The sequence below is a fragment of the Dromiciops gliroides genome, chromosome 4, assembly GCF_019393635.1.
Source record: "Dromiciops gliroides isolate mDroGli1 chromosome 4, mDroGli1.pri, whole genome shotgun sequence".
Taxonomy (NCBI): domain Eukaryota; kingdom Metazoa; phylum Chordata; class Mammalia; order Microbiotheria; family Microbiotheriidae; genus Dromiciops; species Dromiciops gliroides.
This window is the reverse complement of record NC_057864.1, coordinates 240472498-240499872: the sequence shown is the minus strand read 5'-3', so window position 1 is coordinate 240499872 and position 27375 is coordinate 240472498. Positions and strand designations below refer to the sequence as shown.

Genomic DNA, 27375 nt, shown 5'->3' with positions numbered 1-27375 from the left:
TTACTTGACACTGAATATTAATCCTCCCTTGTATCTGAATATTTTCCTCAATAGATTGCCTAGAGCCCCTTTCACATCCTTATTTCTCAAAGTGTAGATGAAGGGATTGAGTGTAGGGGTCACAACACCATAGAAAAGGGCCATAAATTTAGGCTGATCCCTGGACATGGAAGAAGGGGGCTGAAGGTACATACTAATTGCAGGGCCATAGAACAATAAGACAACAATAAGATGGGAAGAACAGGTTCCAAAGGCTTTCTTCCTTCCCTCAGCAGACTTAATTTTCTTAAAAGCCCGTCCAATGTACGCATTAAGAGGCAATAACCAAAGCCAAAGGTACAGCAAGGAAAAATACACAGACCACAAAAAGTCCAAGTTCATTGGAACTCTTATCACCACAGGCAGCCTTGATCAATACAGGAATCTCACACACCAAATGGTCTAAATTCATTGTGTCCACACAGTGGAAGCTGCAACGTCAAAGTAGCCTCTGACACAGCATAAGTCAGGCCACTTAACCATACAATGGACACAAGTAAGATACATATCTGATGTTTCATGATAAGGGTGTAACAAAGTGGTTTACAGATAGCCACATAGCGATCCAAAGACATGACAGCTAGGAGAAGACACTCTGAGGCCCCCATAAAATGGAAGAAGTAAAGCTGAATGGCACATCCCATATAACTGATTGTCTTCTTTGAGCTCCCCAAGTTGAACAACATCTGGGGAACAATGCTTGTGGTATAACAGATGTCCAGGAAGGAGAGATTAGTAAGGAAAAAATACATGGGGCTGTGGAGGTGGCGGTCTAGCTTACAGACCAGAATGATGGAGATGTTGCCCAACATAGCCAAGGGGTAGCTAAAAAGGAGAATGAGGAACAGAGGAAGCTCCAGCCATGCATGGTCTGAGAAACCTAATAAGATAAACACATCTGGAAGACTTTCGTTGCTCACTGGCATGATCTTCAATAGACTTCACCTGTGGGAATCAACAGAAGCAGAATCAGATCAAAGTAATGTCAGAATTTTTAAAAAAATGTTTCATGGTCAACATAGATATCAAATAGGATTTCTTTTTTGCTTTTTGGTGGTTTTTTTGCAAGTCAATCAGGGATGTGACTTGCAAGTGACTTGTCCAGGGTCATACAGCTAGTAAGTGTCAAGTGTTTGAGGTCAGATTTGTACTTAGGTCCTCTGGGGCCAGTGCTCTATCCACTGCACCACCTGGCTGCCCCAATAGTTAAGATTTTTAAAATATATCTTTAATGGAATCAGAGGGACTATCTAGACTCCTTCATTCAAGTACCTGCAATATGTACTATGATAGGTGTTAGCTTAAATACAAATTGTAGATAACACAAGGCATCTATCATTACTGTCCATGATATGAGAACCCTAAGAAATTTTAGAATAAAAGATAAGTGCAAGACCTGGATGCCCATATGAGATGGGGGTAGCAACAGACATCTTACAGCCACGGCATTTAGAGATGAAAGGAACTTTAGAGATAAATCACTCCATTCTTATGAGTTCATATGTGAGAAATTGGTTGAGAAAAATAAAGTGTGTTAACTAAAATAAAACAGTTATCAAGTAGAGTTGAGACCTGAAACCTTCAGGAAATAATTAATCAGGAGCAAAATAAACCAAAAGCTTAGAGAGGGGGCAGTGAAGAGATAGTTAAAAGGGGAAAAAGTAATAATTAAAATTACTGGGAGAGAGGAATATACGTAAAAAAGTATAAGAACAGAATAGAGGGAAATAAAGATAAAACTTGTAACTTTTATACGTACACAAAATGAACTCAATCATCTAAACAGAAGATCTTAGCAAAATAAATTAGAAAACAAAATTCAACAATATGTTATTTACAAGAAACACATTTGAAACATTAAAACTAGCATGGAGACAGAGGTTGGAAAAAATCTATTATGTCTTAGCTTAAAACAAACAAACAAAAAGCATAGGTAACAATTATTATTTCAGATAAGGCAAGAGCAAAATATAGACAATTTAAAAGATATTAAATTATTTTTAAAAGAGATAAACAAGGAAACTACATGTCCTGAAAGACAACATAAATGATTAAATTATCTTGATACTAAATATATATAAACCCAATGGCTTAGAGATCTTCCTGGAAAAATCAAATTAATTATAAGAAGAAATAGACAGTAAAGCTATAGTATTTGGGTATCTTAATTTTTCACTATAAGCATTAGATAAATCTAGCCAAAAATACAAAAGAAATAAGGTAAGCACCTGATTAGAATTTTAGAAAAATTGTATATGGAAGATCTCTGGTAATTATTAAATGGAAATGTAAAGTTAAACACACACACATATTTCTCAGCTGACCATATTACCTTTAACATTAATCATGTTTTAGGACATAAAAACCTAACAAATGGAGAAAGATAGAAGCATAAACACATTTTACTGATGAGTAAATTTATTACTTACAACATTATTACAATAAAATCATATTATATAAAGGACCACTGGGTGGGAGGAGATAGAATCATTTAAAATCAACTGGAAGGGCAGCTAGGTGGTGCAATGGATAAAGCACCGGCCCTGGATGCAGGAGCACCTGAGTTCAAATCTGGCCTCAGACACTTGACACTTACTAGCTATGTGACCCTGGCCAAATCACTTAACCCTCATTGCCCTGCAAAAAAAACAAGAAATATTAATAAAATAATTAAAATAAAATCAACTGGAGACTGAATAACCTAGTTCTAAAGAATTGTGATGTCAAACAACAAATAATTGAAATGATAGATATTTTCATTAAAAAAACAACAATCAGCCAACCTTTCAAATTTTAGAGATGCAAACAAAGAAATCTTGACAGGAAAATGTATATCTTAAATGCTTTTATTAATAAAAAAGAGAAATCAGATCAATTAAATAAAATTTACCAAAAAAGTAATATATCTAGATTAACAGAACAAGAAATTAAATATTGTTAAAAACCTAACTTCAAAGGAACAAACTGAATAAACTGCAAATGAATTTCTAATCAGGAAAGGGGGGACAGACTTCTGTGACCAGATGAATTAACAAATGAATTCTTTCAAATATCCAAAGATAAATAAATTTCAATATTGAAAAAAGAGGTTTTAAAAATACCAAAGAAGTTATAAGATTCCTTCAATCATACAGGAATGGTCTTGATATATTAAGGAATATAGGCATAATAAAAACAGAAAAAGAAAACTATCAAATAGGTTCTATACTGATGTAGTTAGATTTATATCAGGTGGGGCAGCTAGGTGGCACAGTGGATAAAGCACTGGCCCTGGATTCAGAAGGATTTGAGTTCAAATGCGGCCTCAGATACTTGACACTTACTAGCCATGTGACCCTGGGCAAGTCACTTAACCCTCATTGCCCCACAATAAAAAAAAAAAAAATTTAAAAGAAGGAGCTAGATTTACATCAGGAATGAATAGTTTAATAAGAGGAAAACTATAAACTTAAGTAAGCTTGTTAATAATAAAAATTATATGATTATATCAATAGATGCAGAAAAATATTTTTACAAACTATAATACACATTTCTTTTCAAAACAAAATAGAACACAGGAATAAATTAGCCTATCATTAAAATGATAAATTATTGTTCAATCATTTCTGACTCTTTGTGACCCTATTTGGGGTTTTCTTGGCAAAGATCTTGTCATTTCCTACTCTAGTTCATTGTAGAGATAAATAACTTAGGCAAACAGGAGTATGTGACTTGCCCAGGGTCACACAGTTAGTAAGTGTCTGAGGTGAGATTTGAACTCAGGATGATGAGTCTTCCAGACTCCAGGTCCAGCACTCTACCCACTGTATCACCTAGCTGCTCCAAGTGAAAATAATGTAATGCTAGCTATAGCAATAAGATTTTTAAAAAAGAAATTTACCAGTGATTACATTGTAAAGAAAAAAACAACACAGGAAATTATGACTCCTTGTAGGTTACATGATAGTATACTTGAAGAACACTAAAATGTCAACTGTAAATTAATTGAAACAATTAAATACCAGCAAATTTGCAGGATGTAAGATGAATACACTTGGATTATTTATCAGCACATCAGGAAGAAATATAAAGAAAAACATTTTCTTTAAAAATTATCATAGAGGGGCAGCTAGATGGTGCAGTGGTTAAAACACCAGCCCTGGATTTAGGAGTACCTGAGTTCAAAATCCAGCCTCAGACACTTGACACATACTAGCTGTGTTACCCTGGGCAAGTCACTTAACCCCCATTGCCTGCGAAAAATAAATAAATAAACAAACAAACAAACAAACAAACAAATAAATAAACAAACAAAAAATAAATAAATGATTAAAAAATAAAATAAAATAAAATTATCATAGAGTATATAAAATGCTTAGGCTTTCTTCCTTCTAAGATACAGGCACAAGATTTATATAGATGCAGTCACAAATTAAATACAGACCTAAATAATTGTTTTGTGATGAAATAATGGGATTTAGCAGATACTTAAAGACCCACCTGGAGATTAATCTATACTGATTGAATCAAGTGAGAGTGATTGACTGCTGATTAAGCCTACTTCAACTTAATTGGATTGTAATCACACCTGGCTAACCCTTAAGAAGGTATTGTTCTCAGAAACTAGACTTTGAACTCAACTTGAGAACACCTTCAAAGCCAATGGATTTGGATGATGCCAACCAATCACCTTGAAGCAGTGTGTAAGGACCGCCTCTGTTCCAGATCTATAAAAAAGCTTCCACAAACAGCTTGGAGGGTGTTCCTGATTAAAGCAGGCTCGTGGAGGAGGACTTCAGGAAGAACCCAACCAAGCTGGAACTCTAGACTAGACTGGAGCTGAAGCTTCTGATTTAAGGCGACCACAATTTAGATTTTAAACATCACAGTTTAAAATATTACTTGTTCATAGGTGGGATGAACCAATTTAATAAAAATTGAAATACTGCCAAAATTATTTTACTTTTTCAATGATATATCAAACTACCAAAGGATTACTTTACAAAATTAGAACAAATAAAAATGAAATCCATGTGGAGGGAGGAAAAACATTAAGAATGTCCATAGAAATAATTAGAAAAGAAAAAAACAATTTAGTGTTGATTAAAAAAGAGCCATCAGTGCAGCAGATTAGGTACAACATATAAAAACAAATATATTTAAAACTTTATGTTTCAATAAACACAAACACTAGGAATTGGAGCACTCGCTTTTTGACAAAAACTGCTTGGAAAATTGGATGGCAATATGGAAAAAATTAAATTTAGACCAATACCTCACACCTTTGACCAAGATAAACGGCAAATGAATTTATTACTTAGATATTAAAAAATCATATCATAAACAAATTAGAGAAATGAGAGGGAAATTAACTATCAGATCTATGTATAGAAGAAAAGTTTATGATAAAACAGGGAACAAGAGGGGATCACAGAAGACAAGATAGATAATTTTCCTTACATAATTTTTTTCAAAAATTACATAAACAGGGGCAGAGCCAAGATGATAGAGGAAATGCAGTGACTCACCTGAGTTCTTTTTTTTTTTTTTTTTTTTTGCTGGGCAATGCCCAGGGTCACACAACTAGTGTCAAGTGTCTGAGGCTGGATTTGAACTCAGGTCCTCCTGAATCCACGGCTAGTACTTGATCTACTGTGCCACCTAGCTGCCCCTAACTCACCTGAGTTCTCCCAAAGAACCCTCCAAATGTCTCAAGAAAATTCCTGGAGCAGCAGAACCCACAAAAGGACACAGTAAAATCATTCTCCAGCCAAAAGCAGAAAAGATCTGTTGTACCAGGGTGAGAATGGAGTACAGTCCAGCACAGACCACACCAGTGCAGGCCCATCCCCAGCAAACCAGGAGCAGGCCTCATGAGACTCTGAATTATCATCAGCAGCAACTGCTTCTGGAACACTTAGGTCACAGACGGTAAGAGAGTTGAATAATTGGGAGAAGGAGATTACAGGGGTCTTTTTGCTAACACCAAGACAGGCCTCTATTGTTTTGCCCATATTCAGATCCAGGTAATAGTCTTGGATAGAAGTACCAGAGAGGGGAGTAGCATAAGCATACCAGAGATGGATCTCAGTTTTCATCATAAGTCCTTCAGAGTTGTCTTGGATCATTGTATTTTTGAGAATATCAAAATCATTCACAGCTTATTATCTTTCAATATTGTTGTTACTTTGTATATAGTACATTCAACTTTGCATCAGCTCATCTAAGACTTTCAAGGTTTTTCTGATAGCATTCTTATAGCACAGTAGTATTCCATCATAATCATACCTCACAATTTGTTCAACCATTCCCCAGCTGATGGGCATCCCCTCAATTTCCAATTCTTTGCCACCACAAAAGAGCTGCCATAAATATTTTTGTGCATATAGGTCCTTTAACTTTTTGTGTTTTTTTTTTAATCATTTTTGGATACTGACCTAGTAGTGGTATTACTAAGTCAAAACATATGCGTGGTTTTATGACCCTTTGAAAATAGTTCCAATTTGCTCTACAAAATGGTTGAATCAGTTTACAACTACACCAACGATGCATTAATGTCTCATTTTCCACATATCCCCTTCAACAGTTGTCGTTTTCCTTTGCTGTCCTATTATCCAATCCAATAGGAATGAGGTAGTAGCTGAGAATTGTTTTGACCTGTATCTCTCCAATCAATTGTTATAGAGCATTTTAAAAATATGGCTATAGATAGCTTTGATTATTTGATTGGAAGACTGTTCATATCTTTTAATATTTTATCAGTTTGGGAATGGCTCTTATTTTCACAAATTTGGCTCATTTCTCTGTTTGAAAAATAAGGTCCTTAGCAAACAAACTTACTTCGAAATATTTTTCACAGTTACTATTGCTAAGTGAATTTCCCTTGATCCTATTCCCTCCCCATGACATTTACTCTAGTCTCTATCATCTTCACCCTGTCCCTCAAGCATCTGATTCTGCTGCCTCCTCCCCCAATCTTCCCTCCCTTCTGTCACACACTTCCTCATCTCCTTCCTCTCCTACTTCCCTATCGAGTAAGATAAATTTCTATTATTCCCTCTTTGAGCCAATTCTGATGAGAGTAGGGTTCACTCACTCCCCAGCACCTCCCCCATCTTCTCCTCCTTTTGATTTCTCATGAAGTCATTAGCTTCCATTTGCTCAGTACTAGTTTTTAGGAAGTTGTTTGCTTCAGACAGCTTTTGTATCTCCTTTTCCATTTGGCCAATTTGTCTTTTCAAGGTATTCTTTTCCTCATTGGCTTTTTATACCTCTTTTACCATTTGGCCTAGTCTGCTTTTTAAGGTGCTGTTTTCTTCAGTATATTTTTATGTCTCCTTTACAAAAGCTGTTGACTTTTTTTTCATGATTTTCTTATATCACTCTCATTTCTCTTTCCATTTTTTCCTCTACCTCTCTTACTTTATTTTCAAAATCCTTTTTGAGCACTTCTATGGCCTAAGGCTAGTTCGTATTTTTCTTGGAAGCTTTGGATGTAGGAGCTTTGACTTTGTTACCTTCTTCTGAAGGTTTATTTTGATCTTCCTTGTCACCATAGAAACTTTATATGGTTAGAAATTTTTCCTGTTTGCTCATTATCCCAGCCTATTTCTTGACTTTTAACTCTTTGTTAGATTGGGTCACTGCTTCCAGGGTGGAGAGTACATTGTCCAAAGATTCATTGGGTTTCTGCTGCTGTTTTCAAAGATACCTCTAAAAATTTGTAAGATTTTAGTTCTTCCAACATTGTATGATTTAAGGAGAGGTATATATACTACTCTCTTTGCTTGTGCTCTCTTCTGCAAACATCCATAGACCCGCTTTTCTGCAGGGCTTTCACTTTTATTAAATTGATTCATTCTACCTATGAGCAAGTAATATCTTAAACAATTATTTAGGCCTGTATTTAATTTTCAAAAAGGTGTTTGTAACTGCTCTGGAACTATGAACAGAGTCCCAGTCCACTGTGACTATAATAAGGGGAAGACAATATTCAAAAAGGATCTAGAGAGTTTGTTTAGGAGGAATGAATCAAATTATTTACTTCCTTTCGCTTTTTGTTAATCTTTATATATGTATTTATTATCAAATTCTGGTTGGAAATACATATTACTTTGCCTTTTGCATTTTTAAACTTCTCTGAGTGCTCTAATTTCTATCCTTAAGTCTACCCTTATTTCTTTCATAGCTTCTTTTATTGTTCTTCTGAAATAGTTTGAAAGTCCTTGCAGTTGTCCATTGTCATTTCTTTATATTTTTCCCTTTCTTGAGGATTTTTCAGACTGTTTCCTTTAATCCATCATGCTTTATTCAATACATTGACTCCTTTTATAAATTATATGCTTGATTTTCCTACTTTATCAGCCTCTGCTACTGCCATTGTTTTTGTATGAAAACCTTGTAATTGGTATTCTTAAGAGATGACTCTTTCCCTCTATAGTAGAGTTTTTATACAGCCACAACCTTGTTGGAGCCCTCTCCTATCCAAGGTGGCCTGTTACATCTTCTGACTACTAAGACTGGGTGACCTCTATAATTCCCCCCCTCCCCATTAGGGTGTGGAATTTCCAGCTGGGTGACCACCAAGACCCATTTCTTTTTTTGTGTGTGTGTGTTTCCTGTAGTGATGCCACTAATCCTTTTGGTTTGATTTCCATGATACAGTAGAATTTAAGTTACTTGACACCTAGGTTATTTAATTTTTTTACTTTGTATCCCTACGTTCCATCATGAAGACTTGTATATTGAATTGTGTAGGCAATTCTCAAATGTATGAATATAGGCCTGATCTGCCTGAGGCATATCAAATCCTATGCTCCATTTTCTATCTTTGCAAGAAACCAAGATTCACCATTTAAATGTCTACCTCAAATAGCAGGCCAATATTTCCAGGAGTCGATGCATCCCCTGTGCCTTAGATAGTAGACCTTTCACCTTTAAGGTTTATAGCCTGGCACTAAGCCCCTTGCCCATAGGTCCAGAGCTTCCAACAACTGCCTCTCATCTCAAGGCTTCAGCCCGAGAGTAAAAACTCAGATTCCATCCTTCTGGCTAAAATGACTTAATCTACAGGATGAGTCACTAACAACAACAACAATGACAAAACATACAATCCCTCTTCTTTTCTACTTTCAAAGTCCTCTTAAGTGTAGGAAGTCCTAAATAAAAGGCATTGTTTCGCCTGTGCCTGGCAAATTCCCTATAATACTATTCCAATCACTGTTATATAGAATTATCATTTGCTTAATAAAAAATAGCCATCCACTTCCCATTCTCTCATCTCCATCTATCTAAGCCTTACCCTTTCCGTTTCCCAATCTAGAGCCTCGTGCCCTTTCCATTGTGCTCTCTGGAATGTCTCTACTATCCATAATACACTTTCTTTGATCCTAAACCTCTTCCTATCATTCTTTATCCCATCTCCTTGGCAGTTTTTCAACATCTGGCCTCCCCAAGAAAGCAGTTTAGTTCTCCAAAACTCTGCCAGTATTTATAACAGTTTCCCTCATATCTCTTGACCCACTGGTTGTAAAGAACACAATCTGGCTTATTCCTTGTTCTCTCTCCTTCCACCATCACCCAACAACTTATCTTCCTTTAAAGTTTAATCTATTAAAACATATCTCCCAATTCAGATCTTATGGTAGTTATCTACTGTCCTTTAGGTTAGTCTTCCCTTTTCCCCAAGGGTTTCAATACCTGGCTATCATCTTTCTCTACCTATTTACCACTGTTACTGTACTGAGGGACTTTTAAATACATAAAAATGTTCCTTTAAACACCCTGACCTATCATTTCCTAAATCTTTTCAAATCCATTGACCTATTCCACCCTACTTAAGTAATGGACAGGAATGATCAGAATCTTGATCATAACCCAAGGATGTTCAGCTTCTATGATAAAACAAATTGTGATATTCCTTTCCAATTTCCTATAATTTCACTACTCCCTAAAAGGCTCACTGTTCATAAGGCTCTTCTTCACCTTTACTATGCCCTCTAGTTCTTTCATCACTAGTACTCCCCCAATCACTCCTTAACCTAACTTTACTTTCTTCCTTTCCACATTTTGACACTATAGATAACCAACTTAATGTTAGGTTGATCTCTACTCTCAAATCCCTCTTGAATTATAGTTGTTCCTATTTTTCCAAACCCAAACGTTGTATTACTTCCAACATTTTTCTTTGCTTTTCCTACTCATTTCTTGCCTAATTGTGCTTGAGGAAATAAACTATGCAACCATAATGACTGGTTTGGCTAAAAATGTATTTATTTAATTTTGACTGACTCATCAAGAAAATAAAGCAACACTTTTAGTCCCTTAAAAAAAAGAGTATTTAACACTCACATGTCATAGTGGCTATTTCGAACATTCTTTTTTCTCCTCTAGCTTCTGCAACTACCTCTTCCCTTCACACTGTCAGCAGTGTGAAATTATCATCTCTACCTCAAAAATCTTAAAAACAATCTCCCATTCTTTCCTTCTCTACTAAAGTCTGATGAAGAAATGACCATTCACCTTGCCAAAGCCAATCATATTCATGTACCTTTGGTTCCATTTTTGCCTGTTTCATTCAGTATTACCACCAAAATGCTTCTGCCTCCTAATTTTCAATTTCTCCTTATCTGTTGTCTTCTTTTCTCCTGCACACACTCATGTCCCCTTTGTCCTTAAAAGGACTCTCACTTAAATCAATCAGCTTCTCAAACTATATAATTCTATCTCACCTCTTTTTCATCCAAATTGAAAAAAAGTACTCGAAAAAGTTGTATTCATTACTTCTACTTGTTCTTCTCTCATTCACTTCTCAACACTTAGAAATTTGGCGTATAATGTCATCAATTAACTGAAACTGGTCATTCCAAAGTTACCCCCATTGATCACTAAATCCAATAGATCCATCTTGGCTATCATTCTTAGTGACTTGTTTATAACATTTGATACTGCTGCACTCTATTTTTCTAGATATTCCTTTTTTAAGCTTTTTTTTCTTTATTTTATTCCCAGCAAAGTAGGTACCATACGTTTTGCCATTATAATCAATCACCGTAACTATTTCCCTCCATCCCACTCCCTTCCCATGACATTTACTCTATCTTCTTTTTACCTATTCCTCCTCAAAACTGTTTTACTTCTGACTATCCTCTCCCTCACTCTGCACCCCCTTTTTTCACCCTTCCTTCGTTATCTTCTTCCCCTCCTACTTTCCTGCAGGGTTAAATAGATTACTCTTCCCAATTGGGTATGAAATCTATTCCCTCCATGAGCCCACTCCAATGAGATCAGGGTCCCTGAGCTAATTCTGTGTTCTAAATTTTTCTCCCTCCCTCCCTCCTCAACCCTCCCTATGAGATCAAGCAATTCAATTTGTCATACTTGTGCAGTAATGCAGAACATCTTCATCTTCCTTGAAAGTGTTTTGCTTTTTACTGCTCTCTCCCCCAATCTGCCCTTTCCTCCTTCCCTTCTTCCCCACTCCCCTTTTCTCCCTCCCCCATCCCCTCAGGGCAAAAATATATTACTATACCTACTTGAGTATGTGTTAGTCCTTCTTTGAGCCAATTCTGATGATATTAACGTTCACTCACTCCCCAACTCCTTCCCCCTCTTCTACTCTCCTCCATAAGCTTTTTTCTTGTTTCCTTCATGTGAACTACCTCTCCCCAGACCACCTCTCCCCTTCTCCCTCCCCCAGTTTATTCCTCCTACACCTCAACCCTATTTTAATGATGTCATCATGGATTAGTTAGGTGGCACAGTGGACAAAGCACCAGCCCTGGACCCAGGAGGCCCCAAGCCCAAATCCAGCCCCAGACATAAGACACCCCACCCTGTCTGCCCCACAAAGAACAAAACATACATGCTTTACAAATATCATGCCTTCATATTCAGTTCAGACCTGTGTCTTCTGTGAGTTTCTTACTGAGATAGTTCTTATGATTTTCAAGTATTATCTTCCCATGTAGGAATGTAAACAGTTTGATCTTTTAATATCCCTCATAAAGTCTTTTTCCTGCTTACCGTTTTATGCTTCTCGAGGGTCTTGTATTTGAAAGTCAAATTTTCTATTCAGTTCAGGTCTTTTCATCACAAATGCTCGAAAGACCTCTTTCTCATTAAAATCCCATTTTTGCCTCTGAAAGATCATACTTGGTTTTGCTGGGTATGTGATTTTTGGCTGTAGTCTCAGGTCCTTTGCCCTCTGGAATATATTCCATGCCCTTTGGTCCTTTAATGTAGAAGCTGCTAAATCTTGCTTTATCCTTATTGGAGCTCCACAGTATTTCAATTCCATTTTTCTAGCTGCTTGCAGTATTTTCTCCTTGACCTGGGAGTACTGGAATTTGGCTACAATATTCCTGGAGGTTTTCCTTTTGGGATCTCTTTCAGGAGGTGATCGGTGGATTCTTAAAATTTCTATTTTAGCTTCTGCTTCTAGAATATCAGGGCAATTTTCCCTCACAATCTCTTGGAGGATGGTGTCTAAGCTTTTGTTTTGGTCATGGTTTTCAGGTAGCCCAATGATTTTCAAATTATCTCTCCTAGATTTATTTTCCAGGTCAGCTGTTTTTCAAAGGAGATATTTCACGTTGCCCTCCATTTTTTCATTCAATTGGATTTGCTTTACTGTGTCTTGGTTTCCCTTAAGGTCACTAGCTTCCATTTGTTCAATCCTAATTCTTAGGCAGTTATTTTCATCAGACAGTTTTTTAATCTCCTTTTCCATTTGGCTTTTCAAACTGTTGACTTTTTTCTCATGACTCTCCTGCATCACTCTCATTTCCCTTTCCATTCTTTTTCCCTTCTCTCTACATCTTCTTTCTATTTCTCCTACTTTCTCTTCAAAGTCCCTTTTGAGAGCTTCCGTAGCCTGAGACCAATTCATACTTTTCTGGGAAGCTTTGGATATTGGAGCTTCAATTCTCTTATTTCTCTGACCCTTCAACTTCCTTTCTTATTATCTTTTGCTGTACCACTATAAAAAAAAAAAAACCTTCCCCATAACTGGATAACCCCCAAAGCTATACCCTAAGGCTTCTTTAGTTCTTTCTTTGTTTTCCTTATGAAGTGTTTCAGCTCCCATGATTTCAATTTCCATTTTTGCAAATTATTACCCCTTTTAAAGGATCAGTCTTTCTGTCTGTCTTGGGCTCCAATTCTATATGACCAACTGCTTACTGCATGCTTTGAAATAGATGCCACAAAAGCATTTCAAACATATATCAGAAGCAAAAATTATCATCATGAGTTGCTGTGGCAGAAATATTGATCAACTTCATAATAAATTTTTCCAAACTTAACTAATCTAATTCTAAGAAACCAGTCACACAAGCAATAGGCCTTTGCAGCTTGGTTCTTGTTTTCCCTTGGAATAGCTTTCAACAACCCAAAGACCCTTCAATAATATTACTGATGATTCAAATAACAATATTTGCACAACCTATCTCATAAGGTTTTTTGGGAAGATTAAATTAGCTAATGCATATAAAGTGTTTTATTACCCATAAAATATTGTAGAAATGGAAATTATTAATTACTTTTTTTGCAAGTAACCTAAAATTTAATGGAAGGGCATATGTTGATTGAGGGAAATCAATAACTTATTAACAGTAAAGACTTTGGGGGGCAGCTAGGTGGTGCAGTGGATAAAGCACCAGCCCTGGATTCAGGAGGACCTGAGTTCAAATCTGGCCTCAGACACTTGACACTTACTAGCTGTGTGACCCTGGGCAAGTCACTTAACCTCCATGGCCCTGCAAAAAATAAATAAATAAAGACTTTATATGAAAAGTCACTAAAAATATTTTACAGGTGTGATTTGACCGGAGCAGAACATAGCTGGACTATTACCTACCTAGGTTAGATACAGTGCATTTATTAAGATTTCAAATGATTGTTTTAGCAACTTTTGGCTGCCACATTTGACTCATATTGATCATAATGGAGTCAAAACTGAGGGAATAGATAATATATCCCTAAAAGTTCTTTCTAGTGCTATGAATAAATGAAAAAGATAAATGTCTTTGTACTCACCCACTCAGGATGAAAGCCTTTTAAATACAATATGAAGGAGGAAAATGGAATCAAAAGATGTCAAGAAAGTTTAAAAAAGAATTAAGAATTCATTTAGAAGTGGGTTCCTTAAGGATTGTTATCAAGCATGTATTCCAAAGTTGATATACCTGAAGAAAATTATGGGGAAGTAAGAAAATGGGGCACAAAAACATGGCTTGTTAATGGTATAAGACAGGGGTTGCTAATTCTTCACTTTTGCTCCAGTCCTAAGAGAGTAAGAAGTCTTGTTTTCAAACAGAATTTTTGTAGCCTCAACACAATTCATAAGGGAGCTTTTTTTTTTTTTTTTTTTTTTTTTTTTGGTGACAGTTCCCTGGAGAAAGTATATGCCTCTGTGGTGCAATTACCCCCTTTGCATCAGATTGCATCAGTATTGGTGACAACTTTATATAGTTAGATCTATGCTAGTACAAATTTAAGCATCCATTACAGGCAGTTTAAAAAAGAGAACTGAATCAGAAGTATGAATTTAGAACATGCCCTTAGTAACTGGAGCATCATTTTAAAATATGGCTCTTATTTAAATTAAATTTTCCTCCAATCATCAAAAAATAAACTTTCCCTCCCACCTCTTCTTTTCTGTAACTGAGAAATACAAAACTCCTATTACAAACATGTATAGTTAAGTAAAATAAATTTACATATTTTCTAGCCCCCAATAAAAGGCTCACTTTTTACTCTGAGTCTTATTATGAATAAAAAGTCCAAAAGACATAGTTTCTGTGTAATTAATAATCAATTTATTAACTATTCCTGGCAAATAGATCATTGGTTCTCTTCTAAACCAGAGATGCCCCCTGGAGCACATAGAATGCTTTACAAGTCTTTGGGAGGGTGGGGCAGCTAGGAGGTGCAGTGGATAGAGTACCAGTCCTGGAATCAGGAGGACCTGAGTTTAAATCTGGCCTCAGACACTTGACCCTTACTAGCTGTATGACCCTGGACATTTCACTTAACCCCAATTGCCTCACTAAAATAAAAAAGTCTTTGGGAAAGGTGTTGGGGGTGCACCTAATGGTGTAAATCAACTCTGATCAGTTAACAATCAATGAGGGGGTGAACATATTAATGAGGAGGTAGGGAAAAAGTCCTCAGCTCCTGCTTCTGAGAATATAACCTGATCATGAGACTCATCTACCTACAGCTATGTGGACAAAAAATCCATCTCTATCCATACTACTCTGGCTGGTTTTTCCCTTTATAAGCTCTGCCACTTTAAATTATAACAGAAGGTTCCAAAGACAGGGACTTCTTTCCTAATAGCAAGATCTTGGCTAGATAAGATTCTGTTTATTATATCTTCTAGTAAGTTGGAGTCCTACCCAAGATTGAGAAGCATATACCCAGAGGATTTGGGTAATCTCATCCATCATCAATGTCTTTCAAAGACTGATTAAATAACCTACAAGGGTGGTTATGGAATGAGGAAATAGTAATTGGAAATCTTAAATCTTAATTTAATAATCGGTTATAATATGAGAGAAATGATGAGAAATAATCATTTCTCTCATTCTCCCATTTAATTCTATTGAAAGACACAGTCTCCTCAAAGAATCATTAACTGATATGGCAAATGCTTCATTAAAGGTTTGTTTTTTTTTTAATTTAGAATTTTATTTTCACAAAACACAAGTAAAATACAAATTTTGACATCAATTTTTTTAAACTTTGTGTTCCAACCTCTCTTCCTCCCTCCCTTGCCCTGACCTCACCAAGAACTCAAGTAATTCAATATAAGCTATACATGAGCAGTCATGCAAAACATTTCCACATTAGCCAGGTTGTGAAAGAAAATAAACAAAAACAAATCTTCAGATAAAGGAACTAACAAAAAATTATGTTTCAATCTGTATCCAAATACCATTAGTTCTCTCCCTGCAGATGGATTGCATTTTTCATAAGACCTTCAAAGTTGTCTTGGATCATTGCATTGCTGAGTCACTCACAGCAGATCATCTCAAAATACTGCCGTTATTTTGTATACAATACATTTCACTTTGCATCAACTTGTACAGGCCCTTCCAGGTCTTTCTGTTAGCATCATGTTCATTATTTTTTTAATATTAAACTACATTTTTATAGTACTTTATAGACATATTTCCTTACAATAAACCCACGGTGTTGATTATTGCAATAACAGTAATAGATAACATTTATATAGTACCTAATACCTGACAAAGAATGTTTCTCACAATAGCCCAGCAAAGTACCATACTTTTTGCCATCATCATCATCAATGAATCAACCATCATCCATCAAGACTCATCATAATCCTCAATTGTCTTCATCATCATCAATCAGACCTCATCAATCAGTCCTCATCTCCTTCCAATCATCATCAATCCATCAAACCACCATCACCACCACCACCATCATTGTCATCATCTTACATTACTCTTGCCTCTGATTCAAAATTTTTCACAATTACTATTGTTAACTGTTTTGCTCCATTCTTTTCCCTCCCCATGATATTTACTTTATTTTCTATCTTCTTTTACCCTATCACTCTTCAAAAGTGTTTTGCTTCTGACTGCCCCCTCCCCTGCTCTGCACTCCTTTCTTTCACCTCTCCCTCCTTATCTCCTTTCCCTCATACCTTCCTGCAGGATTAGATAGATTACTTCACCCAATTGAGTGTGTATGTTCTTCTCTCCTTGAGCCAACTCTGATGACATGAAAGTCTTTGAGACAGTTCTGATGAGTGTAAGGATCATTCACTACCCAACTCCTCCCCTATCTCTCCTCCAACTCCATAAGCCCTTTCCTGCTTCTTTCATGTGAGATTTTATTCCATTCTACCTCTCACCTTGCCCCTCCCCCAGTGCAATCCTGTAACTCCTCAATTTTACCCTAAAGATGTCATCATGGAGCAGCTAGGTAACACAGTGGACAAAGCACCTGCCCTGGACTCAGGAAGATCCAAGCCCAATTCCAACCTAAGATACAAGACACTCACCAACCCTATGACCCCAGGCATGCCACCACAAAATAAAGATAAACAAAAAATAAATGCTTTGCAGTTATCATCCCTTCATAATCAATTCCTACCTGTGCCCTCTGTCTAAATTTATTCCTAACACCTGCCCTAATACTGAGAAAGTTCTTATCAGTTAAACATATCATCTTCCCCTGTAGGAATATAAAAAGTTTAACCTTTTAGCATCCCTCATGATTTCTTTTTCCCATTTACCTTTTTATGCTACTCTAGGGTCTTGCATTTGAATGTCAAATTTTCTATTCATTTCAGGTCTTTTCATCACAAATACCTGAAAGTCCTCTTTTTCATTGAAGTCCCAGTTTTTCCCCTGAAAGATTATACACAGTTTTTCTGGGTAGGTGATTTTTGGTTGCCTTCCCAATTCCTTTGTCCTCTGGAATATCATATTCCATGCCCTCCAGTCCTTTAATGTAGAAGCTGTTAGATCCTGTGCTATCCGAACTGTGGCTCCACAGTAATTGAATTGTTTCTTTCTGGCTGCTTACAATATTTTCTCCTTGACCTGAGAGCTCTGGAATTTGGATATCATATTCCTGGCAGTTTCCATTTTGGTAACTATATCAGGAGGTAATGGGTAGATTCTTTCAATTTCTATTTTACTTTCTGCTTCTAGAACATCAGAGGAATTTTCCCTGACAATCTCTTGGAAGATGATGTCTAAGCTCTTATTTTGATCCAATAATTTTCAAATTATCTCTCCTAGATCTATTTTCCAGGTCAGCTGTTTTTCCAAGAAGGTATTTCACATTGCCTTCTATTTTTTTTATTCATTTGGATTTGCTTTATTGTGTCTTGGTTTCTTATAATGTCACTAGCTTCCATTTTTTCAATCCTAATTCTTAGGCAATTATTTTCTTCAGAGAGCTTTTCTATTTGGCTTTTCAAGCTGTTGACTGTTTTTCTGATGACTTTCCTGTGTCACTCTCATTTCTCTTTCCATTTTTTCCTTTACCTCTATTAGTTTATCTTCAAAGTCCTTTTTAAGTGCCTCTATGGTCTGAGACCAATTCATATTTTTCTTGGAAGCTGTGGACATTGCATTCCTCTTCTGAGGGTGCACCTTGATCTTCCTTGTCACTATAGAAACTTTCTATGGTCCGCATCTTTCTTTGTCTGCTCATCTGACCTGACTATTTCTTGACTTTTAACTCCTCCTTAAAGTGGGGCACTGTTTCCAAGCTGGACTGTCCCAAGCTTCAGGGGACCCAAAGTGGTACTATTTAAGGAGAGGCAGGTCTGTAAATAACCCCAGGCCTGCTTGCTAATTAACCAGGCAAAAAAAAAAAAGTTTTGCTGGGTTGATAGCCCCTGGTGAGCCTGTGCCCCTTCTCCAACAGGGCAGCCACTCAAGATTTCTTCCTGGATCCCCACTGGGGTAGAACAACTGAATTCTACCTCAGCTCCAGGAGAAATCCCTCTATTCTCCCCACAGCCAACAGCTCAAACCACTCACCAGACTGTAAGCTTAGTTCCAGATGAAGCTAGTGCTGTAGCTGATTCAGAGGCTCTGGGGATAAATTTCTCTGGTGCAGCCTGCCTAAGGCTGGATCTATGTTGGCACGACCATGGAGTTGAGCTTCACTCCCACCCTGGTACAGCAGACCCCTCCCATTGAACTTCTAAGCCATCTTTGTCTGGAAAATTGTATCATCCTGTCCTTTTTGGCTTCTATTGCTCCAGGAATTGTCTTATGGCTTTATTTGGAGTTTTTTGGAGTGTTTGTATCAGGAGCTACGAGAGCTTACTGCCTTTACTATGCCATATTGGCTCCCTAAAGATTTCTAATGATGGAAAACAATGTGAAGGGAAAAGGAAGAGAGATTGATTGACACATGACCCATTAGGGGCAGTCACTTTTGATTGACAGATCTTTCAGATAAAACACACATATGAAAAAAGTAAATAGTAAAAAAAAAATCCATTTCATAGGTACCTCATATCTTAAGGCTCAGAGGTCTCATCTCATTACAGCACTCTTGTTCTCTGGACACATCTCTAGATGCATCTTTCTGGTCTGGGTGTGGTCTCAGAGGAGTTTCCCACTGAGTAGATTCTCTATTTCAGGTCACTTGTAAAGATACTCTTCTTTGATTAAAAAAAACCAACCTCTTACAAAAACTGTCTTAACATAGATTTAAATTTACTTTGCCAATAACTAGGTCAAATAGTGAAAAACGGCTCAAACCTTATATATCTATTATGAGAAAATCAAAATGAGGAATCTTTTAGACCAGATAATTTACATTTTTTAGGTTAGCCTGTTGTCATGTTGATATATACAAGAAACAGAGTAAATACCATTGGAAGGGAATAGGATGGAGGGAAATAGTTAAGAATAGTAACTGTGAAAAAAAATTTAAAGCAGAGGCAAGAGTAATGTAAGATGATGATGACTGATTGATGATGATTGGAGGAAAATAAGGATCAATTGATGAGGATTGATTGATGAGGAGGAAAACTGAAAGAGGAAGATGAGGATTGATTGATGAGGAGGACTGATTGAGGATGATGACTATTGATGGAATATGATTGATGATGATGAGAAAATATATGGTACTTAATTTGCTGGGGTATTGTGAAGAAAATTCTTTGTCAGGTATAAGGTACTATATAAATGTTATCTATTACTGTTGTTGCAATAATCAATCTCATGGGTTTATTTTAAGGAAATATCTCTTTAAAGTACTATATAAAATACTATATATAAAGTACTATAAAAAATAATGAGCAGGATGCTATCACAAAAACCTGGAAAGACCTACATGAGCTGATGCAAAGTGAAATGTACTGTATACAAAATAACAGCATGATTATAAGATGATCTGCTGTGAATGACTCAGTTATTTTTAGCAATACAATGATCCAGGATAACTTTGAAGGTCTTATGAAAAATGCAATCCATCTAATAGAGAGAGAAATGATGGTATCTGAATATAGATTGAAGCATATTTTTTTGTTAGTTCCTTTATCAAAGTTTTGTTTTTGTCTATTTTCTTTCACAACCTAACTAATGTGGAAATGTTTTGCATGACTTCCAATTTATAGCTTATATTCAATTTCTATATTCTTGGGGGCTAGGGGGAGGGAGGGAGGAAGAGAATTTGGAACACAAAGTTTTAAAATTTGATGTCAAGATATATACAAGAAATTCGAATAAAACTAAAAAGTTAGAAAACTCTGAACCCAATTTTTATACCTGGCATTGTTCATTTCCTCATTAAGAGTATGAGATTCTGCTAAGGAATTAATAACAGAAAACTTAATAAGATGATTTTTCAATAAGAATACTTTTCAGTAAGATAAAAGAATGAGTTCTCTTAACAGTTGCCATATTAATGACAATCTTGACAAAAGGTATTGGGTGGAATGTATAAATACATTGAGTAATAAATTACAAAAGTATCTTTTAAAGATATTTATAATAAAACATTTTAATTACTAGCCAATAACACCATATAAAAGTGGGTATGTTTTTAAGTAGCTATCTTTTAAGGCAACATAGACCATAAGTCATTATTATTTTGAGATAACTAATTGTGCTGAAGTCATTTTCATTAATGACATAGAGAACAGTTCTGATATTAACCTCATTAAATAACAGACTTATATCCTGGTTTCACAAGTCTTTACATCATTGCCTAATTATCCCTATACCATTGTTAGGGATTAAAAGATCTTATCTTACACAGGAATTTATAACTAATAACAGCAGATGACAAGGTTAAATACTTAGTTATTCAGAATATATGAAGGACTAAAATTCTAGACTAAATAGCTCAGTAAGCTGAGTCCTACTATACTGATTGAGATATACTCAAGTATAAGGTTATAAGATAAACATTTAATAATGTATTTATGGGGCAGCTAGATGGCGCAGTGGATAGAGCACCGGCCCTGAAGTCAGGAGTACCTGAGTTCAAATCCGGCCTCAGACACTTAATACTTAACTAGCTGTGTGACCCTGGGCAAGTCACTTAACCCCAATTGCCTCACTAAAAATAAATAAATAAATAAAAATGATGTATTTATACTGATCACCTAATATGATTATAGAAATTTGTCATAAAAGGCGATGCAGGTACATAACCATTGTAAGGAAATAGTATTTTCCCTATTTCATGGAAATCCCATACAAGAGTCATATAGGTAGCCTAGCCAAGCTTAAAGTCAGCCAGGTGAGATATTTTCCATTTACAAACAGAAGCAATGCATCCAAAATTAGTAGGGATGCAGACATCTGGGAAACATTTTTTATGGCCAGCACTTCTGATAAAGGCCCCATTTCTAAAATATATAGGGAACTAAATCAAATTTATATGAATCCAAGTCATTTCCCAATTGAGAAATGGTCAAAGAATATGAACAAGCACTTTTCTTATGAAGAAGTCAAAGCTATAAGAAAAAATTCTCTAAATCACTATCGATCAGAGAAATACAAATTAAAACAACTCTGAGGTACCACCTCACATCTATCAGATTGGCTAATATGACAAAAAAGGAATAATCAATGTTGGAGAAGCTGTAGAAAAATTGTAACACTAATGCATTGTTGGTGGAGCTATAAACTGATCCAACCATTCTGGAGAGCAGTTTGGAACTATGCCCAAAGGACTATGGGACTGTTCATACCCTTTGACCCAGTGGTAAGACTGCTAGTTCTGTATCCCAAAGAGACCATAGAAAAGGTAAAAGAATCCACATGTACAAAAATATTTATAGCAGCTCTCTTTGTGGTGGCAAAGAATTGGAAATCAAGGGGATGCCCATCAATAGGGGAATGGCTAAACAAATTGTAGTATATGAATGTAACGGAATAGTATTGTGCTGTAAGAAACAATGAGCAGGAGGAGTTCAGAGAAATCTGGAAGTACTTACATGAACTGATGCTGACTGAGAGGAGCAGAACCAGAAGAACAGTGTATATAGTAACAGCAAAATTATGTGATGAACAATGGCAATAGACTTGGCTCTTCTCAGCAGTGCAATGATCCAAAACAGTTTCAAAGAACTTATGATAGGAAATGTTCTCAACATCCAGAAAAAAGAATTGTGAATTATGAATGCAGATTGAACCATACTGTTTCTACTTTTGGACTGGTTTTTTCCTTCTTTTTTGAGGTTTTTCCCTTGTGCTCTGATTCTTCTTTCACAAGATGACTAAAGTAGAAATATGCTCAGTGTGACTGTAAGTATACAACCTATATCAGACTGCTTTCTGTCTTGGGGAGGAGTGAAGAAAGGAAGAGTGGGAGAAAAAAATTGGAACTAAAAATCCTGTGAAAACAAATGTTGAAAACTATCCTTATTTGTAACTGGAAAATAATAAAATACTTAAAAAAAGAAAAAGGAAATGTAATATTGGCATAATTGGGTCAGGAGAATCTTACCTTAGCTCATGCTGAGTCATTCTCCCAGCCTTTCCTATTAGAACTCCACCTGAGTTCATGGATGTCAACTCTATAGGATCATTGGTTTAATACCATTCCATGATGATCAGTCCTGAAATCAGACACAGAATAATAATATCAGTTACAGTCCCATGAGGTTTTAAATAGCAAGTTCTACTCATAGCTTTGGGTGGATTTGCATATGAGAAATCCAACTGCTCATCATTTATTATAGCAAATAGTATTCCATAACAATCATATTGGCTAGTAGTTAAAAAAGATTTTATTATAAGCGACGTCTTTAATAGATACTTTTGAAGTTGATTACTCAATGTATTTATACATTCCACCCAATACCTTCTGTTAAAATTGTAGTGAATATGGCAACTGTTAAGAGAACTTGTTCATTTATTCTCCAATTGATCGACATCCCCTTAACTTCTAATTCATTAGCACCACAAAAAAAGAGTTATTATAAATATTTTTGTACATGTACATCATTTTTTTCTTTTCATGATCTCTTTGGGACCAAGTGGTGGTATTGCTACCAAAAGGTATGCACAGATTGATTGCCCTTAAGGCATAGTTAGGACATGAATTTAACACATCAATTCTGGACCTAAAACCCTATACCACTATTAATAGCCTAATACATGGAACCAGGTGGGTAGATTTCTTGTATGGGAAAATGAATTAAGAGAGTCCAATCAAAATGAAAATGAATTAAGAGTCCAACCTTAGCCTTTCTAAGGTGATCTTATTCCCAGGGACAGATATCCACTAGTACTTGGACATTCCTTTATAAAAGTATTTCTCTTTCTTAAAAACACCTTAAAATTTATCCTGATTTTAAAAGGCAGTTATTAGAACCCAGTGAAGTAATATAGATGGAAACCTCTAAACTGACAGATGTTTCTTCAATTCTTTTCTTTAAATTGATAGTTTGACAGGTTGGCTAAAAATATCCTAAGTACCAGAATAAACTCCAAATTACCACAATTAATTGAATGAAGCAATTAAATTATTCATATCATAATAACCCCTATTAATTTAAGAAATAATTTTGTACATTTTATATGTGAAAATGAAATAATTTTAGGTGAAACTTCCTCTTAAATATAGGCAAACCTGGAAGTTCCTTGGGTTATTATTTGTATCTATTATGCTAAGCAGTTAATTTCCTTTCCACCTTTCCCCCATAGCTTTCATTTCTTTTTGTATTTTTCTTTCTAGAATTCTTGTTTCATTTATAAAATATTTTGAATTCTTTTTTAAAAAAGACCTCTTGCTTCATCTTTTCTAGGAATTCAAATAGTAGCTTTATGTGATACGATTCTTTTATTATTTGCCCATTCTTCTAGCCTACTTCTTGACTTTAGAATTTATTTTCATGGAGGACTCTGCACACATGTAGAAAAAATATCTAGGCTGGCCCTGCTGCTGTTTTCTTTGGCATTAACTGTTGTGTTATTACAGTATTTCAGGGACTTGAGATCTGTAAGTTTTCAGTACTCCCACATTTCTGTCCACCCTGTTCTGAGTTCCGTAAGTACCTGACCTATTTGGGGTTAAGCAACAGTCCCGCCTATTTAGGGTTTCAGTTGTTGTTGTTATTGTTTGTTCTTCATTCTCAAAGAAGATTATGACAGACGTCATGACTTGCAATGAAATGGATTTAAGTGAGGAAGGGCTATGCAAAGTCACCAGCCTCACTGCCTCCTCCAGAGCCATCCAGTGACAAGATATACATTAATATGACTGCAATAGCCTTGAATGTTTGACGTATTGGGTTTAAGTAACTTGCCCAGGATCACACAGCTACTAAGTGTCAAGTGTCTGAGGTCAGATTTGAACTCAGGTCCTCCTGAATCCAGAACCAATGCTCTATTCACTGCACTACCTACCTGCCCCCTTGGGTTTCAGTAGATAGCTGCTAGAATTAGCCACCACTAGAATGCTATATTTATTTAGCTGACAAAGCTGTAGAAATCTTTATTGACTGAGATTTTTACCCTGGTTACTTCACTGTAGACTTCAGATTAGTCTAGAAACTAAGACTCTGTTCTTTTCCTAGGGCCCAAGCCATCAATGACTACTTCTGAAATTGTTCCTTGTTCAGTACATAACCTAAAGCATGCCACAACTCTTCATGATGGAATACAACTCCTCAGGCTTGGGTTCCCCCTTTAGTCTTCCCTGAACTAGAATCCAGAATGAGGTAGTGAGTAACAGAGCTGTCTTGCATGCTTAAAACTGTCCCTGAGATACTGTGCAACATTACAATGGATTGCGATTCCAACAAATAAAAATTCATCTGGAATATGACTTTCAATTTCAGATAACTCATTTTAGAGATGACCATGACAAGCTAGAATTCATTTAAAGTGTAGGGGCTAGGATTGTGAGAGTATTTAAAATCATATAATGTATCCTGAATGTTTAAAAACACTGATTGTTTTGGTCCCTAGAGGCTAGCCAACTACTTCTATCAGAATTTTAGGGGCAACTCTGAAGAGCTGAGGTTTCTAGGACCTCAAAAGTTTGCATAGAATGTATGCCCAGTGATTATTATTCAGAAAACTTTACTTAGATTTTAGCATAGGTATTTACTATATAGGACAGTTGTTACAACCCCCCCTAAAAAAAATAGAACCTTTCCCTTTGCACACACTCCATGGGGAGAGCAGGTATCTAGCATGATCTACTTTTCCCTTCTGAGTAAATGTTATGATTATTTTTCCTTTGCCTTATCATTTTGTAAATTATAGTACCATCACTGCTTATGAGGAAGTATTCATTTGAGACATTAGAAACTATAAGAAAAATATGAATATCAGACTGACAGGAGATAAATAGATGAAAATAGAGGCAGAAAAAGAAAATTGAGTACAGAAGGAGTGAGAAACAAGACACAAGAAACAAGCTACTTATAGATAACAGATATAGCAAGCTAATAGGGCCTCAGTTAGCTGAGGACTGACTGAGCCCTAATGGTCTCTGCAGTGCTAGAGGCTCACTAATAGGGAGCTAAATCCTTTGGCACTATGGAAAGCTGGCTGGTATAATTGCTCCCTACTTCCACCTACAGCTCAAGAAGAAGGGAAAAATTCCTCAGAGCCCCAAAGCAAATTGAAGATTGTGGCAAGTTTTCAATTAAAGGAAACTACTTGAAAGAGAGGGATAATAACACTTTCTCAGGAACCTGCTGAAAAAAACAAACAAACAAAAAAACTTCGGATGCCCAGGAAAAAAACATTTTTGTCCAGTAGGTGACAGAATACATTCTATTTTCCACTCCCCATCCCTAAACACTCAACCCCACAAAAAACAAGGGATTCAAGCCATATTGTCAAGAGATATAACTTGCTTCAGAGGCATGGGTTTTCCCTCTAATATGTCTCCCTGCTAAGATTTCTTTAAGTTTTTGCCCACTTATCCCCCACAGATTATGTGTGCATTAGTGGGTTATGAGTGAGCTGATTTTCAGTATTTCGTGTCTTCTATTGAGTAATAGTTATGATTATCCCTGCTTTTCTCTTCTAATGCCTTATTATTTGGCAAATAGTTCATATTGAAGAGTAAATGAGATTAATTTTATAGATGGAAAACATACCAGGCAGAACACAGAGGTTATAGTGGTAGGTCATTGCAGTGAATACCTGCCATGTAAAGTTACCCAAAGAATTCTGAGAGAATATGAGTTATAGCCATAAAGTGGTGACTATGGCTATGGCATACGTGTATGTATGTATGTGTGTAGATGTGTGTGTGTGTATATGTATATGTATATATATATGAGCTCTCATAACATTTGAGCACAAATCACTATATGTCACATAGAATTATAAAGATCTTTCCCTTGCATTTTGTCATCAAAACTACCTCACCTCTAAGCTCACTTAAATTTACTCATGTATTCCTTGTTTTGTAGACAAATTAGATTGCTCAGAAATCCACAAACATGCTTGAGGCTTTTATTTACACATCTTCCCTTAGTCTCTTTACCCTACCTATGCAGTCTCCTATCATTCCACTTATCACATTCCTTTTCATTATTTATATCATAGATAAAATATTACCTGATGAAGTCTTTTCCTTGCTCCACTCCATGGTAAATGTTATGATCTCTTCTTTGACTGTTGCACAGATTGTTTTCTTTTACGATCAGTGCCTCTGATTTTTTACAACACATTCAATTCTGAATATTTCCTTTCAACTTCCCAACCAGCAAGCCTACCCTTGAAACAAAGATGTTTTTGTTTTATAAAAAGTGGTTCAACACCAGTTGCCTTACTTAAAACAAAGAGAGAAAGAAAGAAAGAAAATAACTAAGTCATTCGCAGCAGATCATCTTATAATATTGCTAATCTTGAATTTTACTTTTGATTCTATCACTTATTATCCATGTGACCTTGGACAAATCCCTGTCCCTCTCTGGGGCTCAGTTTCCTCATTCATAAAATGAAGATGTTGAACTAGAACAGGAGTTCTTAACCTTTCATGTGTCGTGGACCCCTTGGGCAGTCTAGGAAAGCCTATGGATTCCTTTAGAGGCAGCTGGTGCCACAGTGGATGTAACGCTGGACCTGGAGTTAGGAAAACCCGAGTTCAAATCCAGATTATTAGCTGTGTGACCCACAGTAAGTCATTTAACCTCTATCTGCCTCAGTTTCCACAGCCATAAAATGGGGATAATAATACCACCCACTCACCCTCACCCCCAGTTGTTGTGAAGATCAGAGGAGATCATATTTGAAAGAGTATAGCAGAGTGGTTAGCACATTGTAGGTGTTTAATAAATGCATATTTCCTCCTAATGGGAAAAGATAACATCTTTATTTTCACTAATCTTTCGTTTCCTTTGTAATCCTATGATTTGACTGTATTCATTTA

At 36.1% G+C, this 27375-nt stretch overlaps 1 protein-coding gene across 1 annotated transcript; it reads right to left on the bottom strand.

Moving 5' to 3' along the window:
* Positions 1-26612, bottom strand: LOC122754946 (olfactory receptor 2B11-like). The gene is given in 5 exon segments (XM_044003374.1): positions 1-312; positions 314-445; positions 447-984; positions 22483-22594; positions 26562-26612. Coding segments are annotated over 3 exon segments (963 nt in total). The 5' UTR covers positions 966-984; positions 22483-22594; positions 26562-26612.
* Between the last annotated feature and the right edge of the window lie 763 nt (positions 26613-27375).